Consider the following 27,104-nt stretch of genomic DNA (forward strand, 5'->3'; position numbering starts at 1 on the left):
TCACCAGTGGAAAGGAAGCATTAAAGGAGGGAATTCAGTTCTTATTAAATGTGGTGGCAAGTAGTGAAGAAGCTTATTTGGAAAATAACGAGCGTCGCTCCGAAAGCTAGTGCGCTTCCAATTAAACTTGTTGGACTATAACCTGGTGTTGTGTGATTTTTAACTTTGTACACCCCAGTCCAACAACGGCATCTCCAAATCTAGAAGCAGCATAGATTATTGCATTTGTTGTTCTAGTAGTTATAATAATGGAGACAACTTTTTAATGAAGTTATTTTATTGTCATTGGTACTTGGTGCATCAGCTCATAGTGCTAACAGCTCCAAATTCAAAAGCAGTACTAAAATCATTCTTCAAAATGCATTTCTCATCACAGCAGCCTGTACACAATTTTATCAGCTGCTGGTAAACATCACACCATAGTCTTGCAGTAACAGTTCTGTCAAATATACACAACAGCAAAATCAATTCAGACAGTATGCTCTACATGTGATTATGGTACAATGTACCTAAATGGTACGGAAGTTGCTGTTGAATGTCAAGAAAGTATAATGGTTAACTTGCCACACAGTCCTGTCTGTGTTTTGATATCCCGAGTACTGAGCACAATTTTTGCTTTAAGTCACTGACATTTGTGTTAACGTAGTTGTGACAGCAGTTGTGAAATCCAAACCCAGAGAATAGAAGTGAGCAAATTACAACAAATATTCAGTGTAAATAAAGCACCCACGTGTTTCAAATGTCACTATGCATAGAAAACTTACAGACATTATATGTGTTCTTAGAAATCAGCAAAGTGTCACTTTTATTGAACATTGTGCTTAGTCAGAGATGATGGCTAACTCTGCCTCAGTTTCTTGTTACGGAAATAAAAAATGCTTAAATTATTTCCTCAGAGAGAATGCAACACTCGGATTAGACCAACAAAAGATGACTGTTGATACACATGAAACACTAGGTAAGGGATTCACTGGGTAGTGAGAGTTAACATAAATGGACCATATCTACTGCTTTGTCATATAATGCTGAAAACCGTGTTCTGTATGGCGAACAGAGAAGTTATCTTTTCAACAGGGGAGAAAGACATTTTTCAGCAAAACAGCTGGAATAGTACTCAACATCGGGAAAAAAACCCAAACAATAGTTCTAAATGTTTCCAAAATTGAAAACACATCTGATGTCAATGATCTAGGATGCCAAATAAAGTGGCTAATACATACAGAATCATAGAATCCCCCAGTGTGGAAGCAGGCCATTCTGCCCATCAAGTCCACACGCCCCTCCAAAAAGCATCCCACCCAAATCCACCGCTCTACTCTCTCTCTGGAACCCTACATTTCCCTTGGTTAATCCACCTAGCCTGCACTAGTTAATCCCTGGACACTATGGGCAATTTAGCATGGCCAATCCACCTATATTTAAAACTAAAACAAAAGCATATCTTGTTACTACATTCATTACAAACGCAATAAGGCGAAAAAGTTAACCCATCTCTTCAATAAATTCTAGAAATATGAGGACGTCGTAAACAAAATACACAAAACACATTAATATATAAATGCAGACCAGCACCTTTACCATTTGTTCACTAATAAAATACAGTAATATAAAAGTAAAACTGAAAACACATTAAAACACAGCTCATCTGCATAACGAATAGCAGAAACGTGCTATGAAAATGTCATGTGACGTAGTCAAAAATATATCTGTCCATCAGGCCTGACTGTTGATTTAATGAATAAAGTGTTTTTGGAAAATTAGGGACATCAAGTACTCAAACACTTTGAAGAACATAAATATTGCACAATGCTGCATATACAAAATGAGTTTTTTGTTTTCATCACACAATTAAATAGAATTTGTCTATCTAAAACCTGAAAACAGTTGCTTATATTTAATTAATTCTGTAAAACTATGGTGTGAAACACATTGTTATAGTCCACAGTTTGGACCCAGCCCATATTTGTGAATACTTATAGAATGGGTAGTGTCAAGACTTTCTACTGTATATATTTGGCAAAAATAACCTGTTTGCATAATAACAGCCATTGGGAGTTCAACTGCAAGCATTACAGAAAATTAAATCTTAACACTCTCCTTAACCCCCAAAGAGCATGGTTAAGTAATTCTTCAATTAATCTAGTGCAAGTTACCATAACCTGTCGCATGTATTTAAGGCATTAAAACAATGGAAAATAAGCTTGCCTGTATATAGGGTACAGTAGCTTAATTCCAGCAGCTGTAAATATTTCAGCTTTACCCTACACTGCTATATTCCAGATTATGAAGATACAGCAAACATCACAATTTTTCACCACTGTTACAATCAGATGATGCATAAAAAGGCTAATTCAATCATGCTTTACCAATTGCACTGGGAAAAACATAACTATTTTGTTAAAAATAAAACTTAAATTTGTCTCTCAAGGTAAATAACAGTAGCTTGAAAAGCTTTACTCAATTCCCGAGGGCACAGAAAGGTGAGATGATCATTTGGAAGTTTTACTTGGAGCCTTGAGTCACTGAAATAATTTCATCATTAGACTGAACAGATGGCAATGACAGATAAATGATCAGAGTATTAATTAGGGTTGAAAATGTAGCTCTGTATTTTTAAAAAACTATTTTCCTTTGCTGAATCAGAATTACCTTACATAGGATGTTCTTTCTGTATGGCTTATAATTAAACGTTCTGACCTTAATGAAATTACATTTACGTATTATGTGCAGCATTGAACCAATTGTGGAAAACAATCTCCTGTATCAAAGGAGGATTGTTCTGTGTTTACGTAACTTATCAGATAATTTAATTGTCTTCAAGACACTTTACATGATTAAAGCAATTTTTTTTGAAATTTCTTATTTTACAGCAATTTCATACATACAGTTTGCAGCAAGTAAACTAACGAGCATTGTTTGCTGTATATATTTAAAACAACACTTTCTCCGTTACTAAAGCAAATTAGGCTCAAGACCCACTGCAATGCTGTAGTGTTGAGGAAATGCAGTGTATTGCTTTACTCATACTACAATATCGACTTTAAATTGCTCCTTTATTCTACTGAAAATTAGATATTTCTGGCTGGAGCTTTGGATCTGAGTTCAGCTTTCAAATATTATTCATTTTATTTCATTAAATAAAAATAATTTAATAGTCTCAATGAACATAAGTGTTAAAATTAAATAAGGAAAACATTCAGATGTTCATGTCATTCTTATCCCAGAAACAAAACTTGACTGAATTAAATGCTAGGAGCAGTCTGGAAGTTGATTATAATGAACTACTTCCCTGGTTAGAGTTCATGTATTTGTGAATTGTACTGAGTGTGATCTTATAATTTTTGCTGAATGAAATTTTCCAGTTTTATGATGATCCGAGCAGTGCACTCCATCACTCTCATCGCAACTTCAGATGTGAATTTATCATTTGGAATTAGAGGAAAAGGGAGGAGGTCTGGATACCGGGTCCTCAATCCATCAACACCATACGCTTCCAGAGTACTTACATCGGTTACAAGTCCTGCCAGACTTTGACTGTATTCCTCCACTTTCTGTGCAAGTGCAATTGGCTTGACATCTTTGTCAGACTTGCCTTTGACTGCATATTCAGCTGCTATCAAAGAGAGTTTTGCTGCTAAGTAACACTTAAAACACACCCACTCATTGGCATTTTTATGCAGGTCATTCCTGGCTGCTGAAAAATTTGCCCGAGCCTGTCTGAGCCACCTTCGCGCCTCTATAGGATTGCCCACAGTTTTATAAGTTGGAGGCACAAAAAACCGCGAGGAGTGTGATGAACCTGGTGCTGATGCAAACCTCCCTTTAAAATGCTGTCTGTCTGATTTATGGCTTGTTGCTTCTTGGTTCCATGAAGTATAAAACCTCTGAAACGAAAACTTTTCTGATTGGAACCGAGCAGATGATGAGGAATAAGCTCTCCTTGAAGCTCGGTCTGAGCTAAAATCAGAACCTCCAAGCCCTTGTTTTTCTAGTCGATTGATTTCGTTTTGCAGGTGTTTAAAGACTTCTGTTGCAATCTCCAGATTCTCTGCATTTTTGTCGGGATGCCACTTGAGGTATAACCGCCGGATAATTTTTTTCCTTTCTGGTTCAGGTAGCCTCCAAGCCTGCTCTAACACTGCTGTGACCTCTCGAAGGATTTCAGGCAGAGCATGCAGTTTTATTTTCTTTGGAGACTGGCTCTTTGAAGTTGGCAGTCTGTGGCTTTCCCTTCCAGGAAAATGGGGAGGAATTGGCCTGAGACCGGGTGAAAGGCATTCTGTGGGGCTTGTGGGCGTGGTTGGAGTACTATCTCGTCCTTGGGAACTTTCATCAGGTCTCGAAAATTTATACAGGTCGAGAGAACTTACAATTTTATACTCACTGTACCCAATATCAATTTGGAAATACTTACCCAAAAAGCTAGAATTCTCATTTCCCTCTCTTTCTACTTCTTGTACAATAATGGCATAAGTATAGGTTGGCTGGTATGATCCATAAATATCACCACCTTCAGCATCAACAAGATAGCCAACATATTCTCCTGGGTAAAATACATTCATAGGGTCCATAAGGAGTAAGTAATGAATTTCAGCTGGTATAGGTGTACCTGGCAAAGGCAGCTCAAGTTTTGAAGGTTCAGTAGAGGAATCATATTTAACACCTAAATTGTCCAGCTTTTCATTGATTCTATAGATGTCATTACAGCCAAGCATAGCTATCAGGTAGGAGGTATCTAAAATCAAGTTGTCAGTTGCAGTTTTAAGAGTCATTGCTAGAGCTAAGAGGAAATTGATATCCTTGCTCTCTGCATGCTGGATGTACAGATGTATCACTGCGTTTCCATATCTCTTCAGGAATGCTAAGGTTTCACTCTTACTGTGAGGGATTGGGCTACATCCTCTTATTCGAAGACTTGTCTGCAACTTCTCAAAACAAGAAACTTTCAAACCTTCACGCAAGGCCTTGCAAAGTCGACTGGCTTTTTCCTCATTCGCCAGATAGGCATTGTCATTTTCATGCTTCATTATCCGGATGAGACCAGTGATGAACTGTTCAGAAGATAGCAGCAACTGAAGACGACCCTGTAACGAGCAGAGTGCTCCAAACTGACATATTTTTGGGGTTTCTTCGTCCAGGATCTCTTCCAAAATTCCACTAAGTAACCTCGGCCTCAATTTTGAAGGAAGTAGCATGATTAATTTTGTGTGAAAAGCATGGTCTTTGCCGAGGTAACACTGACTGAGATCCACAAGCATTAAAACACCTACATTACCTTGCATTCGGCTTTTATAATGTGGGGCATCATCAAAAACCAATATGTTGGACTTTGTTAATCTACCATCACTACTTGGAAGATAAAGACCTAATTCTCGAACATTGTCAAGATCAAGTCTGACCTTTACTGGGTCATTCTGAAGGCTCTTAAATAGACCAGAGACAACCCTCTTGACAGTTCGCATCTCATTTGGCTCCAGCTGTTTCCCCTCAGATATTTTAAATATACGTCCAAGAACTTCAACATACTGTCGTGTTGAAACAATATCCTCTGTACCCAGAAGTTTAAACAACTGATGGAAAGTGCCCAGTTCTAAAGGCAATTTGTACAGGTAAGGTTTAAAGTCAGATTCATGCTCGAGGCTTATTACAACCTCCTCAGGTTTGAGCAGCTTCCAACCATCTTCGACCATCACAAAGGCAACACCTCGAAGTTGGAAACGGAAATCTTTTTTCTCTGCATTCAAATATTCATAAGTACTGCGTAAGACTTTGACTCTTGTTTTTATCATGTCATCCTCCGGAGCTGCAATGTTACAGATGTTTTTGCAGTTGCTTATGACTTTGTCAGGTGGAGGGTCCAGACTGACATTGAGCATTGCCAGGACTTCTTCTACTTGCTCCTGGTTACTAAGTTTGCTATTTTCCTGCTCCTTAATACTTGAAGGTATTGCTTTCTCTGGGAGAATTGGACATGATGTCCACAGCAACTGCATAACATCAGTTTGCTTGAATTTGGGATTGACCTGAGAGCCATTGAACTGTATTAGAGGGAGGATCCCATTTAATTCTTGAAATTGGGGGTGAAGTTTCAAAAGATCTGCTGGTGCACGTTCTGGATAGATAAACTGAACCAATGAAAGCTCCTTCAGAAAATTTCCAGAAAACAGGTCTGTCCTTTCTTGAAATATATGATTTAACAGGACGTCAACCTTGTTCTGTATGGTCTCTTTGGACCAATTCTCTGGTTGAGCATGAGCTCCAATCTCCTTAGCAAACTGCAACAACTGCTGTTGGGAGACTGAGTACTTCAACCCTATGTTTCGGAAGAACGTTATCCACGACGTAAGGAACGCCGCACGGTTCTTAGGTTTCTCCACTTGCTCCAGTTTCCGAAAAAACTCCTGAGAAATGAAAGCGCTTTCTGGCAGCATAACTTCAAAAACATTTTCTGTTCTGTCATAAAAATTCTTTGCAGGCTTTAAGCGGTACAATGTGTCCGGAATAATTGCGAGACTCTCAAGCTTTTCAAACAGCTTTTCCCTGATAGCTGTTCCTTCCTCCAGGTTAGAAAGTTTCTTCTTCAAATGTACCAGATGTTCGATCTTAGCTGAACTGGACAGGTTATCAAACTTGGGCAGCAAGTGCTTCAAATATACTTCAAGATCATCGATAGGAGTACAATTGAGGAAAGCATACAGCTCCTTCAGGTGGGGATTGTCTGCAAGAAATGCAAAAGCAGTAGACATTGCCCATCTATCGATCCCAGTTAGAGGAATGCTCTTTGTTAGAACAAAGCATGAGCCATATTTGAAAATACTGACAAAGTTGCCATTAATTGCTTTATAAAACGGCAGGGACTTCAGAATCCTTACGTCATCTTGGGCTGTCAGTTGTTTCAAGTTGCTGTTGAAGTATATCAGAAGCACATCAAAGTCACTGTCGGAGAAGTGATCTGTCCTGAGTGTTGACGTTCGGATCATATAATCAAGAGCCTTCAGAATGCTAGCGGGACTCTCAACATTTGCCATGTGCAAGGACAACTGTGAAACTAATATATTATCTTTAGCACAAATTTTACTTAATGCTAGTTGAGTGCAACCTGCCTTCATCAGGGTATTGAAAACTTTTTCATTCTGGCCATTCGGGTAGATAGAGACAGTCATCAAACTGAGAGGTACCAGAACATCACACTCTGGCACTAGCATCCTATTGCTGGAAACGGTGAACTTCACAGAAGGCAACAAAGCCCAGTCTTTTAATATCTCAATGATCGTTTCAAATGTTGGTCTGATCTCAGCCTCCCCTTCCTTAATAGAAATCGTGTCGCTAATAAAATGCCAGCAGTTCTTCAACCAGGATTCACTTCCAAAATTGTCTTTCCATTTCACAATAGATTTTGCTCTGTATTCTCTCGGCAGCACAAATGATAGCAACTCAGCAAAGCTGCTGACATCAAAAGCTTTTGCAACACCGCAATTGAGCAGGATGTTATTATATTTCATGTAGAGTGTGTTCATAAACAATTCTTTACGTGATGGAACCAATTCGTGGTAGGTTGTCAGAAACTTTGGGCGCTTTGCATCAAACACTTGCAGGACATTATCGAGAGTAATGAGAAGTGGGAGCCCTTCCACACGAATCTCATTCTCTTCTGAATCTTTGAAGCAGTAGTCAACCAAGAGTTTCAAATTGTGGAACAGCTTCAAGGTAGTTTGGTGCAATCGACTGGGTAACTTTCCAAGGTGACAGCTTGAATCAGGCGATGTGAACGAGTGCAAGAACTCGCGCACGTCAGCAGGTGTCACATATTGCACAGGAGCTCCCGACTCCTCAAAACAGTGGTAAATGTTGGACGTTTCATCAGAGCTGTAGACTAAGTTAAATCCTATGTCCAGAAGCAGATTTTTCAGCCTGTAAACATTCTCAGCAATGGCTTTCCGCACTGCTATATTGTATTCTGTGTTTTTCATGTGCTGCAGTTCATCTTGTAGCAAATTGTCAAAGAAAGCTCGATTTCTGTTCGTTGTGGACGTATTCACCCAGCTAATAAAAATTGTAGGCTGCAGTTCTCCACTGTCTGCATTTGGTATGCGGACTACTGGCAGAAGACGCTTGAGATCATCATGAAGACAACAATAGACAGATTTCACAAGGCAGTACCAATCTGGCTGTATATCAGCTTTATTAGCAGCGAAGAAGGTCATATACTTTTTCATTAAATCTTTCAAAACATGAATGGGTGTATTGTGCAAGACTGTTATAGATGGGTCAGCACCTAGAAAGTAGCGTTTCCGTACCTGTACCAGCAACTCCACGTAGGCTGGAGCAATCAGCGTTGTCATAAGGTTATTGTTCCAATCGCTGCGCACTCCAATACCATTGTCATCGCGCCACAAATTTCTCCTGGCTGAATCCAGAGCAAAGTGCCCATTTACATGGACAGGCAACCCTGTCTCCAATGACAATGGCAGAAAGCAGAAAGCTCTGTAAGGTTTTTTGTAATTGTGGCTGATACAGGCAGCAACTCCTCCTCTGGGGAAAAGGGTTATGTCTTCATTTTTATGGGCTGATATAACAGACTTTGACACTTTCTCCATATCTGAGAAACCTGATCTGTTGCAAACTAACCAGCTTGTAAGGTTGCCTTCGGAATCTTCAATGTCCATAGTGTAAGTAATCTGTTGAACGGGGATTTGGCTAAGTTGTTTCCTTTTATTAACACTATCAAGTACAGATATGTGAAACTGCTTCCGTTTCAATCTGTCACCGTCCGTAATTTTAGCTTTCACAGAATAGAGAACATTTAGGTTCCCAGTTGCCTTTTCAATCTCGCAAATGGAAATTTTCTCCATGTGATTTAAAAACATTAGAAGCTCAGCTCCGTCACTGCGCAGTTTGTCCAAAAGATTCTGTACCATTTGATCTGAAACAGGAACTTGACAGATTTCAGATATTTTGGCCATCTCAGCATTTCGTACTGGAAACCGAAACATGGTGGCGTTTTCAAGTTTGAAAAGAGTGCCAAGAAATGGGTTCAGCACATCTGCAAACTGGGTTCTGAAGTCTGAATCCAAATCCCTAAACATACGCCCAGGACTAACATTGGTGGATCCTGGAGCATACCTTGCATGGGGATCAAATATGCAGAGTACGTCATTGTCAGAAATAAATGCTGGGCAGTCTGTTATATGATACACAGAATTGAATCCTATTCCGTACTGCCCAGTTTTACCTGGATTCCCCTCCTTTGTTCCTCTCCCAAGATTCTGAATGCCTCTAATATCATCTTCTGTGAATGGCTGATTGTTGTAAACACAAATTGCAGGACCTTGGAGGGGGGCCCACTTCTCATCGAAGATTCGATCTCCTGGATGTTCTCGAGGATCGAAGATAAAGTAGATCTCAGTGGCTTTGGCATCGTCTGCATTTTGGAGCAGTTCTTTCAGCATTTCTTTCTCAGAAGGATAAGCATTGAGAATGCTCTTAATCCTGCTGGTTAGCTTCTCCTTCTGTCCAAATTCACTGCCAAGAGTTGCAAAGCAGATATTGGAGGCGTAACGCTCTAAAGCTTTGTGACGCTTCGGGAGTGCTCCAAGTTTAACCGCTACCTCTCTTGGTATGTCAGGATGGCAGTATTTCACACTTTTATCACTTACTCTTATCCAAGGACAATCATTGTAACACAGGGATTTCGCTGAAACAAGGAACCGTTCGCTGTCTGGCAACAGAAGCGTTCCATACTTTCTCTTGCAATAGTCTCGATTTTTCTCTCTAATGAGACCCCACACACCTTCACTAATGATTCTTCGGCAGAGTTGAAAATTAGTCTCGCTTAAGGGGTTCTGGGCACATTCCGTTTTTAGGTCTTGAAGGACAGACGCAAAGTCTTCGACTGTGAACGAAGATTGGACGCCGAGTTTTTCAAAGAACTCACGGAAATTGTTTCGGTACTTGTTTGGGAGCTGGTACAGGTAAGGAGTTGCATCAAAGTTGAGATGGAATGCAACCTTGGCTGACTCAACATAGGTGTTTTCGACCAGAACAAAATTAAAGTTCTGAAGTTCTTCATTAATCTGTAACTTTGCAGTTTCATTCTTCAACATGGCCTCATGAAGGTATTTGTAACAAGCATTTGTGATACTCTCTTGGCACAGGGTAATACCATCAGAGCAAGTGGCTACTTTCTTTAACTGATCCAACACTACAAGAATAGGTGGTTTTTTCAGTAACCCAAAGAGATCTTTAACACCAGAAGATAGGGGACCACATCCTTTACTGGGGGGATTTTCATTTAAAATAGGATGTAGAAGACAAATTACATCCTGGTACTCGGCGGTGTAAAGCTCTTTCGCTGCAAACATGGTTTCAGGCTGAAAGTCATTTCCTTTCCACTGCAATGTGAAACCAGGAGGCTTTTTTAGAAAAGGAAAGAGGGGTATGGATTGAAATTTCTCAGCAAAGTCTTTGGCTCTGTGATCCCGAAACTTCACTTTCTCTTCAATTAAACTCAGAACGATGCTGCTACGGTGGCAAGCTGCTCCGTGGTCACTTTGATTCAGTGCTGCCACAGACTCTGCCCGCTCTAGTAAATCCTCCCACGAAATGTCATCCTTAATCATGCCAAGCTGCACCAGTTTTACTAAACGGACTGGGTTCAAATAGTCTTGCGTAGTTCCAAATGGGAATCGCCCATCGCTTGGCTCGTATAACTTAGCGACTCGACCTTCTGGATGGATGAGTCTTGAGGGAACAGATAGCTGGTGGTGCTCCCCTGAAGATGGTATGCAACAGGTAACACGCAGAAACCCTGAAAGCTCCAATACCTTTTCATCAAGAACGTAAAGCATTAAAGGATCTCGCAGCTCTGCCTCAAGCTCTTCAATGTATGGGAAAAATGCCTCTGTAAAAAACTGCCTTTCAGAAAAGGTATTCTCCAATAATATACTCTTGCATTCTGCCTCTTCAAAGCCAGCTCTGACCCAAGATGGAAGCTCCACAGCACACAATGGTTGAGGCTTTGCCTTCTTAAGGAACTTCAAAAGTATCTCAAAAGCCAGAGGTCCAACAACTGGTCTGTGAAGCAAAGCATCATCCAAAAATCTAATGTTTTTGATTGAAACCCAGGAAGTACCATCTGAAAATACTTCTGTCAGTTTGTTTCCTCTTCCTTTGGCAATATCCTCATAGAGGCCTTGCCACACGTCAGCAAAGTCATCATGAACCAAGGCAATATCAGGCCAGAGGGTATAATAATTGTAATTAACAAGTTCTCCATTAACAGCCATGTCTCGTAACACAGCGAGAGCTTCTAAATATGCTTGAACAATCACATGTCTCATAAATACCGTGTTCCACCTCCCTTTTGTGTCTGTTTTCCAGATTTCTTTTCGATTGGAGGAAACTGCAAAGCAACCGTTGATATGCACTGGTAATCCAGTTTTTATTCTCAAAGGCAAGTAACAGAACACTTCCCCATAAGCACTGCCATTTGTTTTAATGCTCCACTTGTTGTCTTCTGTTTCAGACAGCAAAACACTGACAGCCCCACATGGGACAAGTCCTAATCTTCTTCCACTTTCTTGCAGTGAAAATATCAGAGCTTCTCCAATATCCATGCATGAACATATCAACCAAGTAGTGGATTCAGTCACTTTTTGTGGTAGGTCTTCGTTTACCTTTTTGTTCTGTGCTGTTTTGGCTGAAACTTCAAAGAAAGGTGTAGTTTCTTCTTCTGGACCTCTGAATAGTGGTGACTGGAGATCTACAATCCGTCTGAACACCTGAAAAAATTCATCTACCACAATTTGTACTATGCAGGCACACCTCGGTGCTTCAGATGGAAGCTGTCTTGTATTAGCAAGCATTTTCATCAGTTTTGCAGCCTCCTTTAAGATGTTCATAGGTGTTGTCACAGCTTTCGATGAACAAACTATTTTCTTGACGGCAATGATGGTCTGTGCCAAGGCAGGATCGGTTTCATCTGATTTTAAGTAGTTTAGGAACATGGTATTTACATTCTGAGAGAAGAGAATTAGCCTGTGGCCACACAAGCTAAACTCATTAACCAGAGAATAGATATCCTCTGTACTATAGGACACACTGCTAATTTCACTGAATGTTGCCTCCTCCTTCATTCTGAAAGGAAGTCTAAAAAGAGTTCCCAAATAGCAGAAAGGCTTCTCGACAGTAAGTGGCAAATCACAACCAAATACATTCACAAATGGCTTGAACTGATTGGGGAATTTCCTTAACATCTTTTGGTGTTTGTTCCAATTGATCTTAATCCCAGGATTTGTTTTGTCACGGATATGCTTTCCCAAATGATTGATATTTGGATCAAACATTATCATAAACTCACGGCTTAAAATTATAGGGATGTCTGTAATATGGTACACAGAGTTGAACCCAAGTCCAAATTTCCCAACTTTGTCAACCTCACTCCTCTTCAGTGATCCACCTAGTCTGGTTATGTTTAGAAAGTCAGAATCTGTAAAATCAGAGTTATTAAATGACCACAGAGCAGGCCCATGGCACACAGCCATTCCTGGATCCAGAAGGTTATCTCGGATATCTGCGTTTCTCCGTGTATCAATCAGAAAGCTGCATTCAGTTGCCTCAGCATCGTCTGCATTTTGCAGCAGCTCCTTGAATATATCTGCAACTGATGGGTATTCTTCAAGAATGTTTCTGATGCGCACTGTGAGTGGCTCTCGTTGTCCAGACTGCTCAAAGCCCAGGTTCTCTGGGTTAATGAGCCTGGTACTAAGGCATGGCACTTGCAGTGCTTGAGCCATTTTCATAGGGATGTCCTCATGTACCAAGTAGATGGGCTCTAAGGAATCATCAAGCAATTCATTAAGATCATCTATTTTGATGTCACAGTAGCTACAATTGTGAATGGGTTCCATTATTAATCTGTTGTGATCTTTGCCATAATGAATAGGTATTGGAGTATCAAGGCTAACTTGGATCTGATTACTATATAACCATCTTAAGATATTCAGTACCAGAAGTAGGTTTTGTTTATTTGCCTGTTCATCAATCTCATCAACACATTGTTGTTTGACACTCTTGATAATGCTGAAGACATACTCAGTATTTACCTCTTCCAGTGCTCCAAAGAAGGTAAACAACTTGTTATATTTTGCCATGGTTTTTGGAAGGATATATAAGTAAGGCTCCAGATCAAGATCTGGAATTGGTTTTATAGCTACCTGCTCGGGAACAGAAAAAAGCTTTCCTGTCCACACCCAGGGGAATGTCAATGATCTGAATGCTTCTTTACCTTTCTCCAGATTGCCCTGCATATACTCATAAATATCAAGCAGAAAATGCTGAAACTGGTACCATTCATCATCATTGAAATCCTGCGATGTGTGCCAATCGACAACATTCTTCAAGTGTCCTAAAACCTTGTTCAGACTGGGCTCCTTGGAAAAACCCAATAATGTTCTAACCTCCAAGGAGATGTTCTCCACAAGGGGCACTGCAGAGCCCAATAATACAGCTTCAGATACATTTCGCATTTCACATGCCTTATGAAAATCTAACAGATCTCCTTTCCAAGCAAGGGATTGAGGGTAATTCAAAGGACGTTTTTTACAGACTGGAACCCACTTTAACTTCTGCATTGTTGCCTTTGCTTCAGTCGAAAACAATAAACTTTTTTGTTTGTGCAGAATCGCAAGTAATGTTTTAGCTTTTCTGGTCACCAGATCTTGCTCAACTTTGTTACTGCTCTGCAGCACTTCAATTCTTTTGGCCACTTGTACAACTTCCTTTTCAGTTATCTGATCTTCATTTTTTAAATCTATTTGTCTCAGAGCGTGTAAGATATCTGGCTTTGAGGTGAAACTATCTGGAGGAAAAAATGTTTTCTCATCCGCGTAAAACAAGTTCTGTAATGTTTCTATTTCAGGATCAAACAATTCATTAGCTGACATTAATCTTCCCTGAGAAGTAGATATAAATTTCAAGGACCTCAGCCATTCCACAAACAATACATTTTCCTCCTTGAGGAAAGCTAAATTGATCAGAATCCAAACCACAATATCTGTGATGTCCTTAGTAGAGTAAAAGGTTTTCTCAATGTCTTGTAATATAATCTTTAAGCAGTCTGTACTTTTTAATTGTTCAATTTTCAGTAAGGTAACAAGCCGGATTGAAGCCTCATCGCTGCAATTTACTACTGGAATGGACAGTCGGATGTTTGGTGGAAGCTTTGCAGTGTGATGCAAGACTTTACTTCCTTTTAACGCGATAAAACTGCGGTTGCTTTTCTCCGAGGATGGTTCAACTTTGTTAAAGATCATCAATTCCTGAAGAATTTTCTTGTCTCGATCATTCACTTCTGGCAAACTAGCTAAGAAACATCTCAGTGCAACTTTGTGTGTTGGAGGTAGTAACATAACCTGACTGAAAATCTTTTGTGGTGCGGCCTTATCCAAGATCTGTAACAAAGTGCTAGGCAAAGGAGAATGGATGTATCTTTTTATAAGGGGGTGCTGCAAACATGGGTCAAGTTCTTTAATGACAACTCCACCAAGTTTCTCAACTGTGTCTGGTAGGAGCTCAGGGAGTTGGGATTCATTGTCAGCTTCCATGATTATGGGAGATGGATCTCGGAGACGTAAAAGATTAACTGTGGTTTGAGTTTCGTCCAATGGCATCTTGGGGATCAATGGTAATTCTTCAAACAGAGTCAGGTCTTCAGGGAAGTTGTGGTATAAATATCTCCAGACTGTTGTCAGCCAAGACATGGGTGGGTGCTTCTTCTGTACGTTTCCTGGCCACCACTGCACCATCACCTCTCTCCCAGGCCAGCAAGTATTCATCAGTTCCTTAATAAGACGTGCTGAACGATCGGAGGTCATTATTTGCAGTTGTGTGCAGAGCCGACCTATATATTAGCAGCAATAAAAATAAACGAGTTAAAAGGAGCAATTCATAATTAAATTTTAAAAAAAATTAACTTAATCATACAGACATGAGAAATTGTTACTAATGGGAACAATACATTCCAGTTTACAGTATAATTAGAGAAGAAGAGGTGCATTAACAACTTTCATCCTGTTTAAAATTATGGCAAAATCTGTAAAATGCACATAGATAATAAAATCACAAACATGGGCAAAATTTTTAAATCCATCGATACATATATAATCCTATCAAATGGTTTCGGCAAGTGTTTCCTTCTTCAAGTCTTCACTCATTTATTATATGGAATGTTTCATATCTCCTGACCTGACAAGGTCATGTCTTGACATGTTCTAAAACATGGGAAAACAAACTTCTTCCATGTTACTCCTAAACCTTCTTCCGACAATATTTCAAAAAGGCTTCAGGGTAACCTGGAGTTGCTGTTATAGATTGCAGCTTATCTGTAAACAAACATCAACATTACAATATAATTCTGTGGAAATTCAACAAAGAATTCTTTGAGAAAGATGTAATTTTCATAGAAATATAGAAAATAGGAGCAGGGGTAGGCTGCTCTGCCATTCAATGTAATCATGGCTGATCATCCAGCATCCTGCTCCTACTTTCTCCTGTCCCTATATCTTTTGGTCCTTTTAGCCCTGAGGACTATATCTAACTTCTTCTTGAAAATGTTCAATGTTTTAGCCTTGACTGTTTTCTGTTGCAGAGACTTCTACAGGCTCACCACTTTCTGGGTGATAACATTTCTCCTTATCACAGTCCTAAATGATCTACCCCAAATCCTTAAATTATAATCCCTGATTCTGAACTTCTTGGTCATTGGGAAGATCCTTCCTGCCTTTAACCTGCCTGGTCCTGTCAGAATTTTATAGGTTACTATGAGATATCAGACCCCCCTCCCTCCACCCAAACCATCCTCCTCACCCCAACCCCCCTCCCATTCTTCTAAACCCCTGTGAATACTGTCCTAACTGATCCAGTCTCTCTTCATATGTCAGTTTTGCCATCCCAGGAATCAGTCTGGTAAAGCTATCGCTGCATTCTCTCCATAGCCACAAATTCCTTCCTTAGATAAGCAGACCAGAACTGCACACAATACTCCAGGTGTTGTCTAACTAAGGCCCTGTACAAAAAGACAGCCCTGCCCCTGTGTTTGAATCCTCTTGCTTTAAGGTCAACATATTATGTGCTTTCTTCAATGTCTGCTGCACCTGCATCTTACTTTCAGCGACTAGATAAGGATACCCAGGTCTTGTTCCACTTCCCTTTTCTCAATCAATCACCATTCATACTCTGCTGTTCTGTTTTTGTGGATAACCTCACAATTATCCACATTACATGACATCTTCGATGCATTTACCCACTCACTCAACTTGCCCAAATCACACTGAAGCATCTCTGCAACCTCCTCACAACTCAGTCTTCCACCCAGCTTTGTTCATCTGCAAACTTGGAGATATTACATTTATTTCCCTCATCTAAATCATTAATATATATGAATAGCTGGGGTCCAAACACCGATCTTTGTGGTACACCACTAGTCACCTGGCTGTCACTTGGAAAAAGAGCTTTTATTCCTACTCTTTGTTTCCTGTCTGCCAACCAGTTTGTTGTCCATGCCAATCTTATCCCATGTGCTTTAATTTTATATGCTAATCTCTTGCATGGGACCTTATTAAAAGCTTTCTGAAAGTCAAACCACACCAACAGGTTTCCCTTTTCCAACTCTACTAGATATATCTGCAAAACGTTCCAATAGATTTGTCAAACACGTCTTCCCTTCCAGAAAGGCACGCTTCTTCTCTCTGATCCTGTCACTGTTTTCCAAATGCTCTGCTATTATATCATTTATAATGGACTCTAGCATATTCTCCACTTCCAATGCCAGACTAACCAGTCTATAATTCCCTGCTTCCTCTGGACTTCCTTTTTCAAGAGATGGGTTACATTAGCTAGCCTCCAATCCATAGGTACAACCATGGAATCTATCGAATTTTGAAAGATGACAAATATATCCATTATTTCTAGAAACACTTCATTAAGTCCAGTGGTATATAAATGATCAGCCCAGGGGATTTATTAGCCTTTAATCTCATCAATTTCCTGAACACCATTTCCCTACTATTACTAATTTCCCTCAGTTCAAATTTCACAAGATCCCATGTTCTGTAACATTTTTAGGATGTTATTTGTGTCTACGTTCATGACAACAGAAACAAAATATTCATTTAATTGATCTGCCAACTCTTTGTTTCCCATTATAACTTCCCCAGTTTCTGATTGTAGCGTTTTACACTTCACATAACTATAGAAGCTTTTACAGTCAGTTTGCATGCTGTTCAGAAGCTTATTCTCGTACTCTATTACCAACCCAACCACAACTTCCGCCCCCCCCCCCACAATTTTAACCAATCCTCTGTTGCTGAAATCTAAACGGCTCCCAACCCTCAGGTCTACTGCACTTTTTTATCAATTTGTATGGCCCTTCCTTGGATTCAACATTATCCATAATTTCCTTTGTTAGTCATGTTAGGGATCCCTTTTCCATTTATTTTTGTGCCAAGCAGGAATAACAAGTGTTGCATGAACTCTTTAAATGTTCACCATTGCTATCCCTTTTAGTTACATTCCCTAAATTATCATAACCAGTCCACATCTCCTCTCATCACAGTTTCTTTAGCTTAAATTCAGAACCCTTTATTGCCATAGCTTTATTGCCTGTGTTACTAATTGCCTTTTGAATGTCTTCCGTGAACATTACTACTTCAGTTTGGGCATCTAACTGCAACCTCTACTGTTGTTTTCTGCCCCTTGATGTCTCTAGGTTTTACCCATACAGATTCCACTTCACTACTGCAATAATTTCCTCTTTCACCTCAATCTTTATCTTTTATGTCTGTCCTTCATAAAACTGAATATCTCTGGATATTGAGGGACAGTCAGTTATTCAATTCTCATCTCTGGTCACCTTGCAGTCGTGTCTCCATAATCTCAACTATATTACACCTGTTCATACCTATTTGCTCAACTAATTCATTCATTTTAATGTGAATTGTTATGTGCATTAAGAATCCGGGGTTGCACTGACTGCTTGAAATGTTCCAATGTATCAAAAGCATTCTACTAAACACTGATGGACACAATTCATCTCTAATCATTGCTGTGTGCTTCCATATTAGATTAGATTCCCTACAGTGTGGAAACAGGCCCTTTGGCCCAACGACCCTCCGAAGAACAACCCACCCAGACCCATTTCCCCTCTGAGTAATGCAACTAACACGGTGGGCAATTTAGCATGGCCAATGCACCTGCCCTGCACATCTTTGGATTGTGAGAGGAAATCGGAGCACCCGGAGGAAACCCACACAGACACGGGGCAAATGTGCAAACTCCACATAGACAGTTGCTTGAGGCTGAAATCGAACCTTGGACCCTGGTGCTGTGAGGCAGCAATGCTAACCACTGAGCCACCCCAATGAGGAAGTTTAATATTATATATTAAACTTCCTCATTGAAATATGCAAAGCTCACCCATAGACAAGATATAGTTAGCTTCAAAGAGTTGTCAATGTGGAGCCAGCCAACTTACTTAAAAATTAGATTACATCAAAAATCAAAGTCGATTGAAGGAGGAGGGATTATGTCAAGATATTCACCTTAGACAGTCTGGATTGTTTCCATTGTTGGGATTATCCTAAAATAACATGCAATGGTTGGCTATAAATCAAGTTAAAATAATGGTACAATAATTGCAGCATTTAATCAAGTAGATGCAGCTTTTCTGAAATCAAGTGCTCATTTTGTGAAAATGTGATATTCAGTAACAATTTCAGTGGCTAGAGGAAAAGTACTTACTGCTTAATGCCTAAAGTGCAAGTTCTAAAAAAAGATGGTTCACATCAATAGACAACTTATAGTAGTTGGGGCAATACATTCTAAACACTGAACATCTGACTCATACAAACGTTTAAAAGACCGTTGGAATTTCATTTTAAAATAAAACTTAAAGGGGATGCTTGACATCTCTCTACTGCATGAATGAATTTCTGAGCTGCGGGCAAAATATAACTGGTGGCTGACTTTATCTGTTTACTTTCTCAGATGTTAGGGTAGTCCTTGATTGGGCCACCAACAAAAACAAGAAAATCAAAGATAAATGCCATTCTCAAGAGCACAACATCATTCTTCTCCCTGCCTGTGTTGGTCCTGCCACTTCCTGCTCCTAATTGAAAACCGTGATTTGCACAAATTGAGAGACAGCCATTTACTGAGACATTTGAAGGGTTGTTATGTACAAAAATGTTCTAAATTTATTTTGGACGGGTGGATGGATTTGGCAAACTAGGGAACCAAATGAACTGGGAGAAGGAGGCATCATCTGGGGTGTCCTTAATTCCTAAAAGGTCTCCAGCAGTGAACATTATCCTTTATGGGAAGATGATCTGAAAATTATAATCTAGCAAGAGGAACAGGAGCAGCAAGGAAGAGTGAACAGAGCTTCAGTCAAGAGTGAAGAGAAGAGAGAATGTTTGCAGGCATTTTTAACTTTCCAGCAGCACACAGACAGAGGAAAGCATACCTGTAGTTAATAAGAAGGTTTCATTTCTCTGGTGAAATCACAGATTTACAATCAAATGCAGGTTACTGTCACAATATTATTTCTTGCATCAAAGATCATTGCTGTCCTCAACTTATTTGCCTAAAGCTCCATTTAGGTTGCCGATAACATCAGCCAGTTTGCAGATCATGTTTGCATTAAATAGGTAATTCCTACAACTAACATTTTTGTCACTTTCCTCATGTTCATAAGGGAATATAACACTGGGTATTCTGCCAGTTCCAGAAGTACCCAAATTCAAGGCTTCACAGAATGCATCCATGTTGCTCCCGAAGGCAAGTTGCAAACGACAATTTCCATTCCTTAATGTGCAACTCCTATGTAATGACCAACAGTGCCGACAAGAGCTAACTTCTGTACTCATGATCTATGGTTCCAATCGGGAACTCAAATGCAGCAGCTGTAACGTGTTACAATCAAACCCGCCATCAAACAAAAGCCTCTGGGGGAAAAGAAGCACTGAAGACCTCAAAAGGTCCAAAGTCTGGATTGTACTGGTAGCTACTTGCAATGCAATCTAGAAAGAATAGAATTTTCACAAAAGAGAGAACCTTTGGATAGGATCGTTATCAATTGAATGAAGATGATATTGATGGAGGCGGCAAGGAAGAAGACGGCCTCCAACCTCAAAGCTGCCTGCAGCAGCGGCTGGGGATTTGAGGCCCAGCTGAAGTCCCCCGTCTATCTGGTTTCCCAGCCTGCGAAATCGATCAGAAAAGTTTGAAAGTGATTCAATTTTGTACTAAGTCTTTAAGGCAAAATGTGAAGCATTTGTGTACACATGTGTATGTCACATTTGATAAGCTTGCAAACAATTAATTATGCATCTCACTCATTTTTCACACAAAAACACAAATCTGCAGTGTCTGATTGCCTTCATCAGTCCAAAACCTAACAACCTATGCATGAGCAATCTGGACAGATACTAGGGAATATTCTATGCATCAGTACCACAATATTGGTTGGTAATGAGATTCTCCACACTGTGACATGTAGCAGCCCATGAGCGCCTTCAAGACTGTATTCATGAATCCTGGGCCCTGTTTGAAAAGATCAATACTCTAGGTGAAGATTCACCATGGCACTGTACAAATGCAGCAAGACATCCCTGCTCCCGTCTCACTATGAAGTCCAACATCCCAGCTGCCTTCTTCACCACCTGCTGCACCTGCATGCTTACTTTCAGCAACTGATGTACAAGGACACTCAGGTCTTGTTGCACCTACCCCTTTCCTAATCTATTAATTCAGATAATAATCTACCTTCCTCTTTTTGCTACTAAAGTGGATCACTTGAAGCTAACCACTACAGGAGTACAGAGTAAGGCGAGGGGGCAGGTGTTCAGGAACTACCATGCAGGTGTCAGTATGAGCATTGAACGCACACTGTTCATTTTATTCTGCAGTAAACTGTAGTCATCTTAGCTCAGTGGGCTAGTGACACCTCCCCCATTCACTTTAACATTCTCAAAAAGACAAGTAAATTCAGATCATGCTGAATTTTTACTAATGGATATTCGGCCCAGTTGCACAAAGTTGTATTTGTGCGCATGTCTTTTTGCCTTTGTTTAGTTAATGCTATAAATTTCAATGCTCTGCTGAGCTCTTTTCTCTTGCCCCACCAAAGATCAAAATACACCATTGTAGATTTCCTCTTTTTCCCGAGTTGTACACTATTGAAACCAGGAGCCATCACACACAGAGTGATTTCACTGAAATCTTTACAGCATTCAGATAAAAATGGCAGGATGATCAGTGGCCATCTCTTGGTCACCCAAAGCTCACCTGAGGCTATAATTGTGTCTTCAGTATGTCCACCCCCTAGTAGGTTGGACACTGACTACATATGTAAATCGAGATCCTGTCTTTCTTCCAACTGCAAATAGACAGTGGGCATAGCCTACATGCTGTTCCTATTTGACCCAGCTGATGTGAGGTCTAACCAGTCATCATTGAGGAATTGTTGGAGTATACAGTAAATCTGGTCAGAAATATTTCTGGTTGAAAATAACTATGATCTGTTGCTGAAGGTTTGAATGGAATAAAGACACACACTATTGATCAATGCTGAGGAAGGGTCACTTGACTCAAAACATTAACTCTGATTTCTCTCCGCAGATGCTGCCAGACCTACTGAGCTTTTCCAGCAATTTCCATTTTTGTTTTTGATTTAAGTATTCGCAGTTCTTTCAGATTTTACACCAAATGAGGCGGGTAGTGTAACAGTTCTGAACATAGAACAATTTTAAAAGTTGTCCAACATGATCAATGTTCAGAACTGTTACACTACCCGCCTCACTTAATTTCTCCTTCTTAGTACAACCTTCTAACTTTTAAAACCCATCCTTGAGATCATCCATGTTTTGACTTGCACTGTTTTCTGTCCTAATTAGTTTAAGTTGGTACAATGTACATGACTTCACTCTTTACCATTTATACAAAAAAAACAAGTAACTTTAAAGGTCAAGACACTACTTAGCTTTCAGATTTAAACTGAAACACAATTAATGATTACAAAGCAATATTATGTTCAACAAGATTTTGTTTCGGAGCACCATGATTCACTTCTGAAAGTCCATGACCTTTAAATTCAGTGCCAGACTTACAGAGGAGAGCTAAACATATCAGTGTCATGACATTTATTTTTCAAATATAAACCAGCTTTCTACTTTCATTAATAAAATTCCTTGTTATTTCAGTCACTCATCATCATTGTGTGCTATCTTGAAGGTGGATCCTTGGCTCTTAGTTGTCTTTCGGCGTCTCATTATCTTGTACCATTCTTTTCACTTGCCAATAACTTGCTTCAATTTTCAAGCCATTAGCAGTGATAGTCTCTTCTTTCTGTTTCGATCTTGAGGTCTCCCTTGAAACATAACTAATCTATGGAAAACTCCCTCATTTTTTTTATAACTCCATACATCCTAAAACCTGCCCTGCCCAGACTCTGCCTTGTCCTAATAATATTTACCAAATTTCTTTGATCATTAGGATAGTGAAGCCGGTGTTTGGTATGCTTTCCTTTATTGGTCAGAGTATTGAGTACAGGACATTGGTTAGGTCACTGTTGGAATATTGCATGCAATTCTGGTCTCCTTCCTGTCGGAAGGATGTTGTGGAACTTGAAGGTGTTCAGAAAAGATTTACAAGGATGCTGCCCGGGCTGAAGGATTTGTGTTATAGGGAGAGGTTGAATAGGCTGGGGCTGTTTTTGCTGGAATGTCAAACGCTGAGGGGTGACCTTATAGATGTTTATAAAATCATGAGGGGCATGGATAGGATAAACAGACAAGGTCTTTTCCCTGGGGTGGGGGGAGTCCAGAACTAGAGGGCATAGGTTTAGGGTGAGAGAGGAAGGATATAAAAGGGACCTAAGGGGCAATGTTTTTCACGCAGAGGGTAGTGTGTGTGTGTGTGTGTTGAATGGGCTGTCAAAGGAAGTGGTGGAGGCTGATACATTGCAACATTTAAAAGGCATCTAGATGAGTATATGAATAGGAAGGGTTTGGATGAATATGGGCTGGGTGCTGGCAGGGGGGACTAGATTAGGTTGGGATATCTGGTCGGCCTGGATGGGTTGGACTGAAGGGTCTGTATCCGTGCTGTACATCTCAATGACGATGACTCTATTTACTCTCCACAACATTTCATCACCTGTTATTCCCAGGCATTTCCCATCCAAGTACTAACCAGGCATGAGTCTACTGAGCTTCTGAGATCAGACGTTTTCAGACTAGTATGGCCGTAGGCGCTGGCCCAAACCATTAACAAGCAACAAGGACATGGAGTTGCACTCGAGCCCAGCAGGGGCTTGAATCGCCAATCTACTAATCAGAAGTCAGACGCTTTATCCATTACACCAGTACGCCAAGGCCACAACATTTCATCATTTGTTGGTTCATCTGATCAATTGGTCCTTTACATTCTGTTCCAAACCCACATGTCAAAACAGCTTCAATCACTAGCCAAAAGAGATCAGAATAGCCAGGCATTGGCTGTGATCTTTAAAAGTAATTGCAAGGAAGTTTTTTGCGAGAGGTTCTTAAGTACCTTTCCCTCCCAAAGGATAAGCATCCAACCCTGAATTTCCCTGCAATACAAAAAGACAAAATTAGGAATACACTGTGCAGTAATTTGTTGTGAATTCATCATTTATAACACCAATGGCACATCCAATGTACAGTGGTATTTAATGGAAGTCACAGGAGTCTCACCTGTTGCCTGGAGAGCTGGCAAGAGCACCTCAGCACTTCCTTTAGGGAAGGTCCACTGTATTAGACACCACTCAGAAACTTGACCAACAAACAGCTTTGGGGTCGAGGATTCCAGGCTCAGAGAGTCCAGAGTAGCCTTGACAGAATCTAGATAGACTCTCTACAGTATGGAAACAGGCTATTTGGCCCAACAAGCCCACACCAACCTTCTGAAGAGTATCCCACCCAGACCCGCACCCCTGCCCTACATTTCCCTAACTAATGCCCCTAACCTACACATCCCTGAACACTATGGGCAACTTAGCATGGCCAATTCACCTGATCTGCACACCTTTGGACTGTAGGAGGAAACCAGAGCACCCAAAGGAGACCCACACAGACACGGGGAGAATGTGAAAACTCCACACAGACAGTTGCCCAAGGCTGGAATTGAACCAGGTCCCTGGCACTGTGTGGCAGCAGTGCTAACCACTGGGCCACCGTGCCATCCTCAAATGCCTTCAAAAGCCCTACTGAATGGCATTCATCGAATGGTAGTAGTTGCCCATTTAAGAACCACTCAACTACTGACTCAGAGCTTTAGACGTAATTGGGATGGAGGCAGGAAGATATTAGAGCCCCATCTGCTACATTCCTGCCTTAATAAAATAACCCCCTGCCACCAAACTCACTTGAATGTGGAGTAGGGTATTAAATTCCACTGACTATCTCGAGCAGAATGCTTCATTAGTTGAAGAGCACTTCAGTTGCTCTTTAGAGAAAGCATGCTGCATAACTATGCCATAGGCCATTAGTATTCAAAGCCGAGGTACATTTGAATTAATATCCTGTGGACACTGGTGAGATCCAACAGCCAACAAGTTAATTCAAACTTGCACAAGGTAACACTTCAGTAAGCACTTCACAAAGAAGAACATCTTCTGCTGTCAAGTGTTTGGAAGAATTGCACGGGGGAATAAATAAAAGAAACACTTGTGAATTTTGTCACAGTGCCAGCTGCTGTCCTGACCAGGGTTTCAAACATACTCAGCTGTCTCTGGAAGCTGGTTTAAGCTGCATTACAGGACATGGTGTTATCAGCAGAAAGTGACTTATCACTCAAGGGAGAGTAAAGAAAAACTTTGCGCATACTTGATACCTAGAAAGCAGATGGCTGGGCACTTTCCTATATTAGTAACAACAGGCCTGAGCAAATAAATTGGATTCTATCCACAGGCACCTGCCAACCAAACCCAAACTAAGCAAATATTTCAAACCCAAACTTTTCACAAGCAGGCAATCAGGCTGAAGGATTAGTTTCAATGAGGAAAGTTAAAGGTAAACAAACCATCCTGCTCCTATGTGTTACCCGCCAACCCAGAATGCATGACCAATAGTTGCAGACGGCACAATTACACTCAGCTCTGGTGTCCTCCATTGTTCACTGGTCTGTCAATGAACTCTGTTTGCACTCAAGCAACAATCAGACAGAGTACTGGAAGGAGATTGAGTGCTGAGATGGCATGGTGTAAAGACACCAATCTCTCCCTCAAAGTCAGCAAAGTGAAGGACCTAGTCATCAACCTCAGGAAGCAGAGTGAAGGGCAGGCCCACCTGCTGAGGCTGAGTGGTTGACAGCTTCAAGTTCCTGGGAGTAAATATCATCAACAATCTATCCTGGTCCATCCATGTTGACACCAGAGTCAAGAAAACGCATCAATGCTTTTAATTCCTCAGAAAGCAAAGGAAAAGCAGCATGTCCACAATGACGCTTACTAATTTTTATAGATGCATCTATCTGGATGCATGACAGCTTGGTATGGCAACTGTTCTGCCCAGGACTGCAAGAATTTTACAGAGTTGTGAACGCAGCCCGGTCTAGCACAGAAACCAACCTTCTTCCCACTGACTCCATCTATGCTTCCCACTGCCTCGGGCAAGCAGCCAACATAATCAAACACCCCTCCCAACCACTGTCATGCTCTCTTCCACCCTCTTCCTTTGGGCAGAAGATACCAAAATTTTGAAAACATGTAAAACAGATTTAAGGGCAGCTTTTTCCCCGCTGTAATCAGACTAATGAGCGGATGTCTCGTATATTAAAGCTGATCTTTCTCTGCACCTTCTCTGTAGCTGTAACACTATATTCCGCATTCTGTTCTATTATCCTTATGTACTTATGTAAGGTATGATTTCTCTGGAGGACGTTTGCCATTGGCAGAACTTAATTCCACCAACAGTCAATATGCTCAACAATGTAACATTGTAAAATAATATTTGTGATACAATTTCTTTCTATTCGACCAAAAAAAGGCTGCCATGAAGAGATACTAATCAGTTGATGAATTATTCTACATGAGGAATTGCTTTGATTCTGGAGCTAGTTTAGAAAAACTATTAGAGACCCTGAAAGCTTCACAGAGTAATTGATTAATACTTTGAACAAGACAGGACTGTTAATTTACATCAACTGCAGAACATCAAGCAGATTCAACTGAAAAATGAATAAATTTTGTACAAGCTGATAGAAAATCCTACATGCTCTTTCTAAACCTGCAAAGAATGCCTATTAAGTTTCTATTCAGATGATGAATCAATGTATTCCAAGAAATAGCAACCCAAAAGAATCTGAAAGCCTCATCGTGTGGAGGACTGACAGTAGGTGAATCAGGGGGCCAGGAGCTTTGAGCACTATTGAATGCAGTACATGTCTAACCAGGCTGAAAATTTAGCCAAATGTCAGAAACCATTGCAGTTTGTAGCCAGCAATGGAACTACGTCAATATCATGTTTACATTGTTAAAACAGAAACACAACCACAATGTCAAAGGTAAAACATGGATTATGGTTTATTACAAAAACATTCTAAAGGCATGGTGCCACCCTGCCGAGCCGAATGGAAACTTGGCCCAATGGTGTGATAGTCCTAGGTTTGATTGCTGTTCAGTGCTGAGCTACATGATCTCACTGAAGCAGCAAATATGAAACCCCAGTGATATCTGAATATATGGTCACATTGATCACGGACTGTTCACCTCTGCTAGACTGGATACTATAAATGACATAATCCAAAATACTCTTGTCCCAGGATTGAAGAGGAGAGAGCCATTTTCAGGCCAGAGTTATATCTGGCCAATTGATTGCCCCAGTGTGACTTGCTTCTCAATATTCTACAAGTTAGTGGTGATGGTTTGGGGGAAGAGAATTAGTCACAGCTACTTTCCCAAAGAATATTATGTTCAATTGTTTTTGTTTTGTTTTCAAAGCAGCCAGAAGTGACTCCTTTCAAGACTGATGCTCAGGCTACCCAAATCTATGATATATGGCCAAAGAACTCACTGCTCACATTCCAAC

The 27,104-nt window shown here is 40.4% G+C and overlaps 1 protein-coding gene across 2 annotated transcripts in view; it reads right to left on the reverse strand.

Moving 5' to 3' along the window:
* Positions 1 to 231: 231 nt before the first annotated feature.
* Positions 232 to 27,104, reverse strand: part of sacs (sacsin molecular chaperone) — a 106,556-nt gene continuing 79,683 nt past the window's right edge. For both annotated transcript variants that reach the window (XM_043691951.1, XM_043691950.1), the window contains one exon: positions 232 to 14,899. In XM_043691951.1, coding sequence (XP_043547886.1) covers positions 3,333 to 14,899 — 11,567 coding nt within the window. In that variant the 3' untranslated portion in view covers positions 232 to 3,332. The remainder of the gene's footprint in view (positions 14,900 to 27,104) is intronic.

This window comes from Chiloscyllium plagiosum, chromosome 6 (genome assembly GCF_004010195.1).
Source record: "Chiloscyllium plagiosum isolate BGI_BamShark_2017 chromosome 6, ASM401019v2, whole genome shotgun sequence".
NCBI lineage: Eukaryota > Metazoa > Chordata > Chondrichthyes > Orectolobiformes > Hemiscylliidae > Chiloscyllium > Chiloscyllium plagiosum.